This window comes from Salvelinus alpinus, chromosome 19, assembly GCF_045679555.1.
Source record: "Salvelinus alpinus chromosome 19, SLU_Salpinus.1, whole genome shotgun sequence".
Lineage (NCBI taxonomy): Eukaryota > Metazoa > Chordata > Actinopteri > Salmoniformes > Salmonidae > Salvelinus > Salvelinus alpinus.
The window spans coordinates 42,095,251-42,108,066 of NC_092104.1; the positions used below are offsets into that span (position 1 = coordinate 42,095,251).

At 42.1% G+C, this 12,816-nt stretch overlaps 1 protein-coding gene across 2 annotated transcripts in view; it reads left to right on the forward strand.

Annotated features, from left to right (window-relative positions):
* LOC139545637 (3',5'-cyclic-AMP phosphodiesterase 4D-like) overlaps positions 1-2,760 on the forward strand; it is a 59,510-nt gene extending 56,750 nt beyond the window's left edge. For both annotated transcript variants that reach the window (XM_071353613.1, XM_071353616.1), the window contains exon 3: positions 2,283-2,760. In XM_071353613.1, coding sequence (XP_071209714.1) covers positions 2,283-2,525 — 243 coding nt within the window. In that variant the 3' untranslated portion in view covers positions 2,526-2,760. The remainder of the gene's footprint in view (positions 1-2,282) is intronic.
* Positions 2,761-12,816: the final 10,056 nt, after the last annotated feature.

Sequence of the window (12,816 nt, forward strand, 5' to 3'; positions counted from 1 at the left end):
GAAAATGGTCATTTTTCAAACACCTGAAACCGCTTTTTCCTGCAATCTAGAGACATAATCATTATCCTTAATTCTATGTCAAAAATATGTTTATTTTTCTGCATATCTGTATACCTCTTGAGCTGTCTGTATCCTCCTGACTGGTGGTTATTTCTTTAAAGAAACTAAATATGCTACTTTGCATCTCTGCTAAAACCTGGGTAAAAGATTGACAGGAATGTGAGTCTTTGAGTGCATTCAGAAAGTATTCAGACCCCTTGACCTTTTCCACATTTTGTTACGTTACAACCTTTTTCTAAAATGCAGTATTAAATAAAACATTGTCCTCACCCATCTACACATAATACCCATTGATGACAAAGCAAAAACAGGTTTTAAGACATTTTTAGTATTGTGTGTATTCAGACCCTTTGCTCTGAGACTCGAAATTGAGCTCAGGTGCATCCTGTTTCCATTGATCATCCTTGAGCTGTGTCTACAACTTGATTGGAGTCCACCTGTGGTACATTCAATTGATTGGACATGATTTGGAAAGGCACACACCTGTCTATATATGGTCCCACAGTTGACAGTGCATGCCAGAGCATAAACCAAGCCATGAGGTTGAAGGAATTGTCCGTACAGCTCCGAGACAGGATTGTGTCGAGGCACAGATCTGGGGAAGGGTACCAAAACATTTCTGCAGCATTGAAGGTCCCCAAAAACACAGTGGCCTCCATCATTCTTAAATGGAAGAAGTTTGGAACCACCAAGACTCTCCCTAGAGCTGGCCGCCCGGCCAAACTGAACAATCGGGAGAGAAGGGCCTTGGTCAGGGAGGTAACCAAGAACCCGATTGTCACTCTGACAGAACTCCAGAGTTCCTTTGTGGAGATAGGAGAACCTTCCAGAAGGACAACCATCCCTGCAGAACTCCACCAAACCAAACAATCAGGCCCTTATGGTAGAGTGGCCATCTCCACAGAGGAACTCTGGAGCTCTGTCAGAGTGAGCATCGGGTTCTAGGAAGAGTTTTGGTGGTTCCAAACCTCTTCTATTTAAGAATGATGGAGGGCACTGTGTTCTGGGGGACCTTCGATGCTGCAGAATTTTTTGGAACCCTTTGCCAGATCCGTGCCTCGACACAATCCTGTCTCAGAGCTCTACTGACATTTTTCCTTCGACCTCATGGCTTGGTTTTTGCTCTGAAGTGTCACGCCTGCTCCCGTTCTCCCTGCCTGTCTTTCATTATGCACACCATCATTATGCGCAGGACTTTGTTGATTGCCTCGTCTATAACTGTCTGCTCCCCCCTTTGTTCCCTGTGTCAGCATTGATGTCGTTATTTTCTCCCCTGTCCAGACGCTGTCCTCTCCTGTTCCATGTCCGTTGCTCATTAAATGTTCTCCCTGTACCTGCTTCTCGTCTACCAGCGTCGATCCTTACAGAATGATGATAACACTAAAATAAGCATCAGGGAGTTTTGGTTTTTGTTTTGGTTGGTGATGTCAGGTCCGGGTGCCATCGCAGAGGGAACCTGGGGTGCCTCAGCTAGCTCGTCGGGCTTCCAAGCCTTAGCTGGCTCGAGAGGTCTTCTTGCCTGGGTGGGCTCGGGCAGGCGCCCACCCCACGTCATGCTTCAGCCGGCCCATCAGGCTCTCACGCCTTAGCTGATTCGTCGGACTCCCATGCCTCAGCGGGATCGTCGGGCTTTCACCCCTCAGCTGGATCGTCAGGCTCCCACGCCTCTGCCGGTTCATCGGGCTTCTATGCCACAGCCGGCTTGTCCAGCGCCTATACCGGGTGGCGCCTCTCTTATTCTGCCAATTCTATTGGACAGAGTTTTGTGATTGTCTATAGGTTAAAGACACTCCTGACCGGTAGAGCTTTACATGACGGCACTACTGTGCAACTGTAAATAGTTTGAATTGAGGGCCTCAATTAATTTAAATGGATCGATAAGAACTAATGGATTCACAAGTACATACACAGTGGGCACAGATGTCAGATCAACATCTAGTTTTGATTTGTGAAATCAACATGAATTCAACAAAACATTTCACCATGTCAATGGATTTAGGTTAAAAGTTGGGTGAAAAAAATACGTTCCCTCACGTTGATGACTTGTTGCAAATCCAATCAGTTTTCGACGTTGATTCAACATCATCACATTTCATTTTTGTTGTTGAAATTGAGTGGAAACAACATTGATTCAACCAGTTTTTGACCAGTGGGTAGGTTCTTTCTCTCTGCTCTATGTATATCTCTCCCTGAACACCTGTCTCTCCTCTCCTCTGTCCCAGGTGTCAGATGATTTGTCAGACTCTCCAGAGCTGGGGCCAGTCTCCTGTATGGAACCCTTTCTGGTCCGGAGGCTGTCCTGTCGCACCATCCAACTGCCCCCTCTGGCCTTCAGGCAGGCTGAGCAGTACTACTGCAACTACAAACCTGAACCAGACACAGTCATGTTCCCACCACGACCGACCACACTGCCCCTACGCACCCCGCCACTCATTGCCATCACCTCAGCTGACACCAGCAGGTGAGAAGTGTGTGTATGTTTGTTTGTTCCCTTGTTAGTTTTGTTCAAATGCAATGGATGTTTAAAATGTCGGGCTGAATGGGAAGAGTACTTTGTCGTTTTGGACGAGCAGCAGTTATACAAATGTAGCCCTTAATTTTCTGTGTGTTTTTGGTAGTTATTGAAGTGAACCCTGACTCACTAGTCTACTGAAGTCTGAATCATCAGTGTATTTCTAATAAAGATCTCTTTGCCAGTAATTGACTGATTTCATTATCGGGGACACAATATACCGATCTGGAAAATATTTTGATCAGGGCATCAGAGAACACATCAAGTTTGGCAGGTGCTTTGTGGCCTTGGCAGGTGCTTTGTGGCCAGGCAATGTCTTTGTAATATGGGACTGAGAGAAGAATGTAGGACCATGTAATTATAATTCATAGAATGGACAGAGTCCCTGGGCTATATAACACCTTGCTCCACTGATCATGAAATCTGTCTTCTTCATCAACAACCAGTTACATACATTAAGCTCTCATCCAACTGCTGAGGATGATGATGTTGTTTGTACCAATGTTCCAGCATGTCAAAATGCTTTCATCCAGATAGATGTTGAAGACAGCATGAGGGCAAATCCACGGTAGCGGAACTAAGCTGAGTTTAAACAAACCGTACAACGCTATGCACAATGACTAATTGTATTAGAATTCATGTGATGGAGATTGAGAGCACTATGTACATTTCTGTTGCATTGGATAGTATTGGATTACGCTATTGACTGCAAGTACCAGAAAGCTTCGCGACAGGAAGTGGAAGTGAGAACGAGAACGCTACACTTATGAACAAGTGACAAGTGATTAGCCTGGCTTTCGCTAGCAACTTTCTTTATAGTTTTGTAGAATCTAGAGTGGTAAAATGTAACGTGAACAAGTTTTATTACTAAAAGAAGCGTTCATTTTATAACCGATGTCCTGAGTCATTACCTTATAAATAGTAAAGTTTTAATTTCACGTGCACAAGTACAGTGAAATGCCTTTCTTGCAAGCTCCATACCCAACAATGCAGTAATCAATATCAACGTAGCACTAAAAATAACATAAGGTAGAACAAAAACACACAAGAAATAAGAACACGAGAAAGTAAGAAGCTATTAACAGAGTTAGTTCCAATACTATATTTACAATGTCCAGGGATACTGGAGTGATAGAGGTAGATAGGTGTAGGGTGACTAGACATCAGGGTATATGATAAACAGAGTAGCAGCAGCATACATAATGATTGTATGTGTTTTTGCGTGCGTGAGTGAGTGTAGAGTCAGTATAAATGTGTGCATGTTATGTGGGTGTTTGAGTGTCAGTGAGTGTGTAGAGTCCTGTGAGTGTGCATAGAGACTGTGCAAAATTATAAATACAACTCAATACAACCGCTTGCCGTGCGGAAGCAGAAAGAACAGTCTATGGCTTGGGTGGCTGGAGTCTTTAACAATGTTCCAGGCCTTCCGGTGATGTTCCTTGGCTGTCCGCACCAGCCTCTGTAGCTCCGTGCGATCAAGGGTGGTGCTGTTGCCACACCAAGCGGTGACGCAGCCAGTCCAGATGCTCCCAATGGGGCAGCTATAAATCACTTTTTGAGGATTTGAGGGCCCATGCCAAACCTATTCAACCTCCTGAGGGAGAATCGGTGCTGTCAGGCGCCAAAACCCAGTAGGATGAGCCGCAACAAAGATCAAAGGGATGAAGCAGCTGAAATGGCTGAGGAAGAACGTCCACATGAAGCAGAAAGAATGAGACAAAAGTAGAGTAGTGAGAAAAAAATAATTCTGCTTTTATTTTTTTCATCACATTCCCAGTGGGTCAGAAGTTTACATACTCTCAATTAGTATTTAGTAGCATTGCCATTAGATGGTTTAACTTGGGTCAAACGTTTCAGGTAGCCTTCCACAAGCTTCCCACAATAAGTTGGGTGAATGTTGGCCCATTCCTCTTGAGAAAGCTGGTGTAACTGAGTTAGGTTTGTAGACCTCCTTGCTCGCACACAATTTTTCAGTTCTGCCCACAAATGTTCTATAGGATTGAGGTCAGGGCTTTGTGATGGCCAATCCAATACCTTGACTTTGTTGTCCTTAAGCCATTTTGCCACAACTTTGGAAGTATGCTTGGGGTCATTGTCCATTTGGAAGACCCATTTGCGACCAAGCTTTAACTTCGTGACTGATGTCTTGAGATGTTGCTTCAATATATCCACATAATTTTCCATCCTCATGAAGCCATCTTTTTTGTGAAGTGCACCAGTCCCTCCTGCAGCAAAAGCACCCCCACAACATGATGCTACCACCCCCATGCTTCACAGTTGGGATAGTGTTCTTCGGCTTGCAAGCCTCTCCCTTTTTCCTCCAAACGTAAGGATGGTCATTATGGCCAAACAGTTCTATTTTTGTTTCATGAGACCAGATGACATTTCTCCAAAAAGTACTATCTTTGTCCCCATGCGCGGTTGCAAACCGTAGTCTGGCTTTTTTTATGGCGGTTTTGGAGCAGTGGCTTCTTCCTTGCTGAGCAGCCTTTCAGGTTATGTCGATATAGGACTCGTTTTACTGTGGATGTAGATACTTTTGTACCTTTTTTAAAAACTTTTGTATGAAGGCTGCATGGTCCCATGGGGTTTATACTTGCGTACTATTGTTTGTACAGATGAACGTGGTTGATTCAGGCATTTGGAAATTGCTCCCAAGGATGAACCAGACTTATGGAGGTCTACAATTTTTTTTTTCTGAGTTCTTGGCTGATTTCTTTAGATTTTCCCATGATGTCAAGCAAAGAGGCACCGAGTTTGCAGGTAGTCCTTGAAATACATTCACAGTTACACCTCCAATTGACTCAAATGATGTAAATTAGCCTATCAGAAGATTCTAAAGCCATGACATCATTTTCTGGAATTTTCCAAGCTGTTTAAAGGCACAGTCAACAGTGTATGTAAACCTTTGACCCACTGGAATTGTGATACAGTGAATTATAAGTGAAATAATCTGTCTGTAAACAATTGTTGGAAAAATGACTTGTGTCATGCACAAAGTAGGTGTCCTAACTGACTTGCCAAAACTATAGTTTGTTAACAAGAAATTTGTGGTGGTTGAAAAACGAGTTTTAATGACTCTAACCTAAGTGTTTGTAAACTTCCGACTTCAACTGTTTATACAGTACCAGTCAAAAGTTTGGACACACCTACTCATTCCAGGGTTTTTCTTTATTTTCACTATTTTATACATTGTAGAATAATAGTGAATACATCACAACTATGAAATAACACATATGGAATCATGTAGTAACCAGAAAATTGTTAAACAAATAAACCTATATTTTATATTTGAGATTATTCAAAGTACCCACCCTTTGCCTTGATGACAGCTTTGCACACTCTTGGCATTCTCTCAACCAGCTTCACCTGGAATGCTTTTCCAATAGTCTTGAAAGAGTTCCCACATATGCTGAGCACTTGTTGGCTGCTTTTCCTTCACTCTGCGGTCCAACTCATCCCAAACCATCTCAATTGGGTTGAGGTCGGGTGATTGTGGAGGCCAGGTCATCTGATGAAGCACTCCATCACTCTCCTTCTTGGTCAAATAGCCCTTACACACTCTGGAGATGTATTGGGTCATTGTCCTGTTGAAAAACAAATCATAGTCCCACTAAGTGCAAACAAGATGGGATGGCGTATCACTGCAGAATGCTGTGGTAGCAATGCTGGTTAAGTGTGCCTTGAATTCTAAATAAATCCCTGACAGTGTCACCAGCAAAGCAAGCCACAACATCACACCTTCTCCTCCATGCTTCACTGTAGGAACCACACACGCAAAGATGATTAAGTCTCACAAAGACACAGCGTTGGAACCAAAAATCTCAAATTTGGATTTATCAGACCAAAGGACAGATTTCCACCGGTCCATTGCTCGTGTTTCTTGGCCCAAGCAAGTCTATTCTTATTATTTGTGTCCTTTAGTAGTGGTTTCTTTGCAGCTATTCGACCATGAAGGCCTGATTCACGCAGTTTCCTCTGAACAGTTGATGTTGAGATGTGTCTGTTACTTGAACTCTATGAAGCATTTATTTGGGCTGCAATCTGAGGTGCAGTTAACTCTAATGAACTTGTTCTCTGCAGCAGAGGTTACTCTGGGTCTTCCTTTCCTGTGGCGGTCCTCATGAGAGCCAGTTTCATCATAGAGCTTGATGGTTTTTGCAACTGCACTTTCAAAGTTCTTCAAATGTTCCGTATTGACTGAACTTCATGTCTTAAAGTAATGATGGACTGTCGTTATTCTTTGCTTATTTCAGCTGTTCTTGCCATAATATTGACTTGGTCTTTTACTAAATATGGCCATCTTCTGTATACCACCCCTACCTTGTCACAACACAACTGACTGGCTCAAACGCATTCATTTATTTGTATTTTTTTTTACATTTAACCTTTATTTAACTAAGAGCAAATTATTATTTACAATGACGGCCTACCCCGGCCAAATCCGGACGTCGCTGGGCCAATTGTGCGCAGCCCTACGTGACTCCAAATCACGGCCGGATATGATACAGTCTTGGAAAGAATTTCCACAAATTAACTTTTAACAAGGAGCCCCACCTGTTTTGAGCCCCACATTTTGGCATTAATACGTGTCACATATCAGTATGCAAACAATGTAAAAAATGTATATGTTATTGAATTAATAAAGCCGCATACAAACATGGTCTCTTTTTTGTTTTCTTGAGTAAGGCAGCTCCAAAATGCAGGTGTTTCAGCCTAGCTCAGTGCTTTCTGTGGTGGTTTGGCAAGCCAGCAGAAATTATGGAGTGTTGCGCCGTGATTGGTTCAGTGTTCTGTCACTCATGGGGACATTAAGTCACCGCCAAGTCTAAGGGTAGAGCTAGAAAATTCTAGCCCCTTGGGTGCTGCCATAGAGTTACATTAGAAGTGCCCATCCAAGAAGGCTCAAGGTCATTGGCAACAGATAAATTATGTCAAATCACGTTATATCTACAGTAGCTTTGATTGGACTGACCATGTCAGCATCATACTTTCAAAATCTTAGATAGCAGTCATCATCATGAATCAAGTTGACAATCTACTGACAAATCCTTTTAAATCCTTGTCATATGAAGAGAAATAATGGAGAGAAATTATAGATAAAATGTATCGGTGCTCATCGGCCATTGGACAGAAACATTACACAACAAGTTGGAAATCGCAAATTCAACAATGAGTGGTTTGGAAGGAATCAGTGAGAGTGGTTAACTGCAAGAATTGCAAAGCAATCACTGGCGTGCTATTCAGTGGAGTGGCTGTGTGGTCCCAAATGTGGGATTATGTGGCTATTTTCCAAGTTTAAAATGATAAACATTCAACATTGGCCATGCTGTCAATGAAGCATGATTTGTGCCGCGCTCAAAACAACTGTTAACTCAGAACTGCAAAAACTTGACTTCAGTGAGTTCAAGACAACTGGGAAGTTGGGAATAAACGAGCTCCGACTGGGAAAATAAGTTTTGAACGGTCATCCAGCTCGGAATTGTAAGTCTGGCCTCTTTCTAGAGCTACGACTTGAAGATCAATGACGTCATCATGATTTGATTTTGTTTTTTTCCGAGTTCCTAGTTGTTTTGAAAGCACCATAAATCTAGAGAATTCCTGACTTTGATGACAAAATTTGCCCACGAAGGACCACCGCGCCACCTTCCTGTTCGAGTATGCACAGCACAACAAGGTGAGTCCAAAAATGCATTGTATGCTGCGGCATAAATTATGTAATATGCCAGGAAGATATGTATACTGTAGCTAAGAAAGTAATAGTATGTTGTGTAGTAAGATGTTAGTAGTCCATGTGCCTCACCCTAATAATTTAGTGTCACACCAGCCTTCGCTTTGGCTCCCCCTCCTGTCCAGCTCAGGCGTTCAGCATCGCCGGCCTTCTAGCTACAGCGGAACCTGCTGCTGGCAAACGCCTTTCACTCATCAACCCCAGACTTGTCTCGTCATCATTACACACACCTGGTTCCAATCCCCACTCTATCACTGTATATATACTGTACTCCCTCTGCTATTTGCCTTTGTCGGTCATTGTAAATGTTACTTGTTTTCCTGAGAAGAATCTCTCCTACTATTTCCTGAGGACTTTATTATTTTGCACTTTGGGTTTCGTCACGCTTTTATATATATATATATATAATATACACACACACAATCATGGCCAAAAGTTTTTAGAATGACACAAATATTAATTAATTGCAATTCATCTGATCACTCTTCATAACATTCTGGAGTATATGCAAATTGACATCATACAAACTGAGGCAGCAAACTTTGTGAAAATTAATATTTGTCATTCTCAAAACTTTTGGTCACGACTGTATATATAGTGCTTTAATAAACTCAGTAGTTCTAAACCTGCGAATGCCTCCTGCCTACTCCTTTCTACACGTGACTTTTGGTCTATTTACCCATCATAATTTTGCCTACTGTTCTGACTTGGTGGTGCACATGTAGCCTATAACCTGTTTTAGAGAAATTAAATTATTGAATATTGTAAGAGCTTTCATTGTCTGCTTATATGCCCCCTTTATCGACTTTACTGACTTGGTGTACAGGGAGAACACTGTAAGAACGGCCCATGTTCTGAATTCTGTTGTACATTTGAAAAACAAATAGTTATATTGACTATGTCCGTCCTAGCTCGCTTATTAATTTCTTAATCAAAATTACAGATTGCCTCTTATCCGCTTGTCGTCCCCTTATGCCATAGTTTGTGCATCTCAATTGTCATTAGAAACCACATATGTTTAAGCAAGTCAGCCATATCAGCTATATATTTTTTAAAGGCTGTAAATGAGGTTGAATGAACTGTTTCGCTGCCAGACAAGGCTCTGCTGATAGCCAGGTGTGGCAGTGATAAGATATTGGGACTGCTGGCACAGCTTTATGTAGGCCCTAACAGTTTGTGGGCACTGTTTGTCACTCTCATAGTGCAATTCATGTATTGTTTAGTGTTGTGTAGTGGTTTTGCTGGCATGCATCCCACTTTGTGTTTTTTGCTCCACCAAGATTTACATGCTGAAATCGCCACTGGTGAGCAGACACAAAAATACTCCTCTGCACCCCCAACCCAAAACATCTTCCCGCTGCTATGCCACTTGCGAGCAGTGCTTGCAATTAGTTCTTCACTTCTGTTTTCTATTAGTTTACAGTTCTAAACTTCACTGAAAAGGGGATGAGAACATATCAAACCTTTGGCTTGCAGGCCTGCTTCTGCGCATGTCAAAGGCCTGCTGCTGCCCATAGCAAGCAACACGGTGCTGGGCGCGGTCCATCGAGTGGCGCTTTCCACCCCCTAGTTACAACAACAAAAAACCTCTCCTTCTCTCTCACACACACCAGTTGTAATTATGCAGTAGAAAGAAATGTGCGCTTTGTTCACAATGGTCTGTCCATTACTAGGCACATGAGTTTCAAGTATGAGTTTCATGTTTGGAGAAGCTTACAATTTATCCTACCATTTCTACCGATCTGAGTGCCAGTTATGATTTTCATATGCTCATTTTTGTGGAACAGTTTCATTTCAATAATAATGTTTTTGTTTCTCAATCATTTTCACTACAAATAGGTAAATGACTGTAGGCCTAATTAATGAATGAACAGAAATTAATGTAACCAAATTACATGGATTAATGGTACATTTACTACTGGTGACATATGTAATGGGGAATTTATAAAAAAATAAACAATCAATGAATGATCAAGAATTGGCGGGAGACATCAAAGCGCATTGTGGAGAGTTGGACCCATTCTGGAGAGAGACGTGCCAATATCTTTGCCACACACCGCCCTCCCTGTAACATTTAAAATGATCACGAAGACACACAATCTTCACGCATATTTTAGAGGCATTGCTTTTCACTGACAGCTGCATCTTAATAATCAGTTAGGGCTATTGCCAAGCGTGGTGCCCAAATCAAAAGCCTACACACTTTTGATTTGAAACAATCCACAGCTTTAAAATAAGCAAATGATCCTCGGTGGTTAAGTCATGCTCTCTGGTGAAGTATTTTGAATTATTTTATTTATTTCTGTGTATGTAACCGATGTGAAATGGCTAGCTAGTTAGCGGGGTGCACGCTAATAGCGTTTCAATCGGTGACGTCACTCGCTCTGAGACCTTGAAGTAGTTGTTCCCCTTGCTCTGCAAGGGCTGCAGCTTTTGTGGAGTGATGGGTAACGATTCTTTGGGGGTGTCAGTTGTTGATGTGTGCAGAGGGTCCCTGGTTCGAGGCCAGGTAAGGGCGAGGAGAGGGATGGAAGCTATACTGTTACATATAGACAGGAGTAATAATATAATTTTGGCAAAAAAATATTTTTACTTTAAACTGCAGTGACTACTGTTACCGGATCTTGTCCAATACTTAGTCTACACAACACATTAAGAATTGTATTTTATCATTAGCCTGCAAATATATATATATGTTGGGCAACAACCACCCCCCCACTCAGCACCCCCTACTCAAAACATCTTCCTGTTTTCAGCTCAAAATGCAGGTGTATAACGCAGTTTATTTCTGTATCTTGCATTTTGAAAATGTATCACCGTTTATGGCCGTAATGACTGACAAGCTACCTCGTGCGTGTGTGTTCGCCCTGTGCGCTCGTGGGGCATCGCAAGCTTTGAACCACTACTTTTTTGGGGTGGTGGGTCAAAACATTTGAGAACCACTGAGCTAACAGATTGCTCATTTGCTATACGGTTATAGGATCGGGTCCAGCGCAAACGGCAAATTGTAGGGAGAGAGGATTGCCATAAAGAAATATGCAGCTCCAAAAATTGTTTGGTGATCAAGATTATTAACTATTCACTTTGCAAGCTCACCAGCAATGAATGGGGCATCAAGCAACAATTACTAGCATAGGCCACTGGTCTTTTGGTATGACAAAATTGCTTGAAATTGATAATCTACTTATGAAACTTGCTTTTGAAATTTGTTCAATTAATGACATAATCAAAATGTTAGACAAAATAATGAAAAGGGCTTTCTGGCAGCCTAAGTAAACAGACAAAGATTTGTAGTTGAACAAGTCATTGCATGTATAGATTATTTGTTTACTTGAGACTTGACTTTAAAAAACTTGTGACTTGACTTGGCCTTAGAATGCATAACTTCAACTTGACTCGAGACTCTACCTGTTCTACTTGAGACCGACTTGAGACTCTGATCTTGTGACTTGAGACTTGCTTGTGACTCGAATAATAGTGACATGGTCCCACCTCTGTAACCGGCATCCCGAGCCATTACTTTGAAGATAGTTATTCTATAAGGACTAATGCCAGACTGAGCATTCTACTGCTGATGAAGATTTCATCAAAAGTGCATTACAGTGGCTTGTTAATACAATTACATTTCTAACAGAGGAAAATAATATTGGAGCAAAACCTTTTGTAATAATTAAGATGTGTCCAGATTGACTTTAGATGCAGTATAACGCAGTGGTGGGCCGTCAGGGCCAGCAAGGCCTTCTCTGCTGGCCTAAACATCATCAGAATATATATATATTTTTTAAAATATATTTTCCCACAAATATGTATTAAATTATTCCCCAGAGCATGAGTTATACTCTTCATTTCATAGCTTTCCTCTTGATTGCACTGCTTCCAGCCCCAGGCTGAGATTTGGAGGGCTGGTCTTTATGATCTTTTATCCAATCATATTCAGCCATCATGTGTTGCCAGGGGTCTAAAATCTGCCCTCAGGCCTTCAGAATCAACAGTGCGGGCGCTTGTAGCTTAAAGTGAATGGAAATGAAAATTTAGTGTCAACCAATCAGCTTTAGAGTTGGCTATTGTACGCCTGCTGGCTGGCTCCAGTGTTACACAGGAGCCAGCTAGCAGGCGTAGTGCGTGCACGTCTTTTGATTGGATTACCAATATTGAGAGGCAGGTCCTATGGGCAGGTCTATGCAGAACCTCAGAACTAGGAAACTGAATTTGATAAACGAATTAATTTGCGTACTACTAAGCTGTTTTTTCAACCCACAATGGCGGAAGGAGGAGAAGATATCGATTTGGTCGAGGATATAACTATAACGCCATTCTCAAGACTAACTTTTCAAGAAAAGTTAGACATCGTAAGGAGAGGTCGCCCGACGCCGATGCTACAAAGCCTGTCACAGGCGGGAAAGGGGTTCGTTCGCCACTTTCAAAGTTCCAACTACGAGCGCTATCAATGGCTCACAGGCTCCGAGAAGCACTGCAAACTGTACTGCTGGGAATGCCTATTATTTGCAAGTGA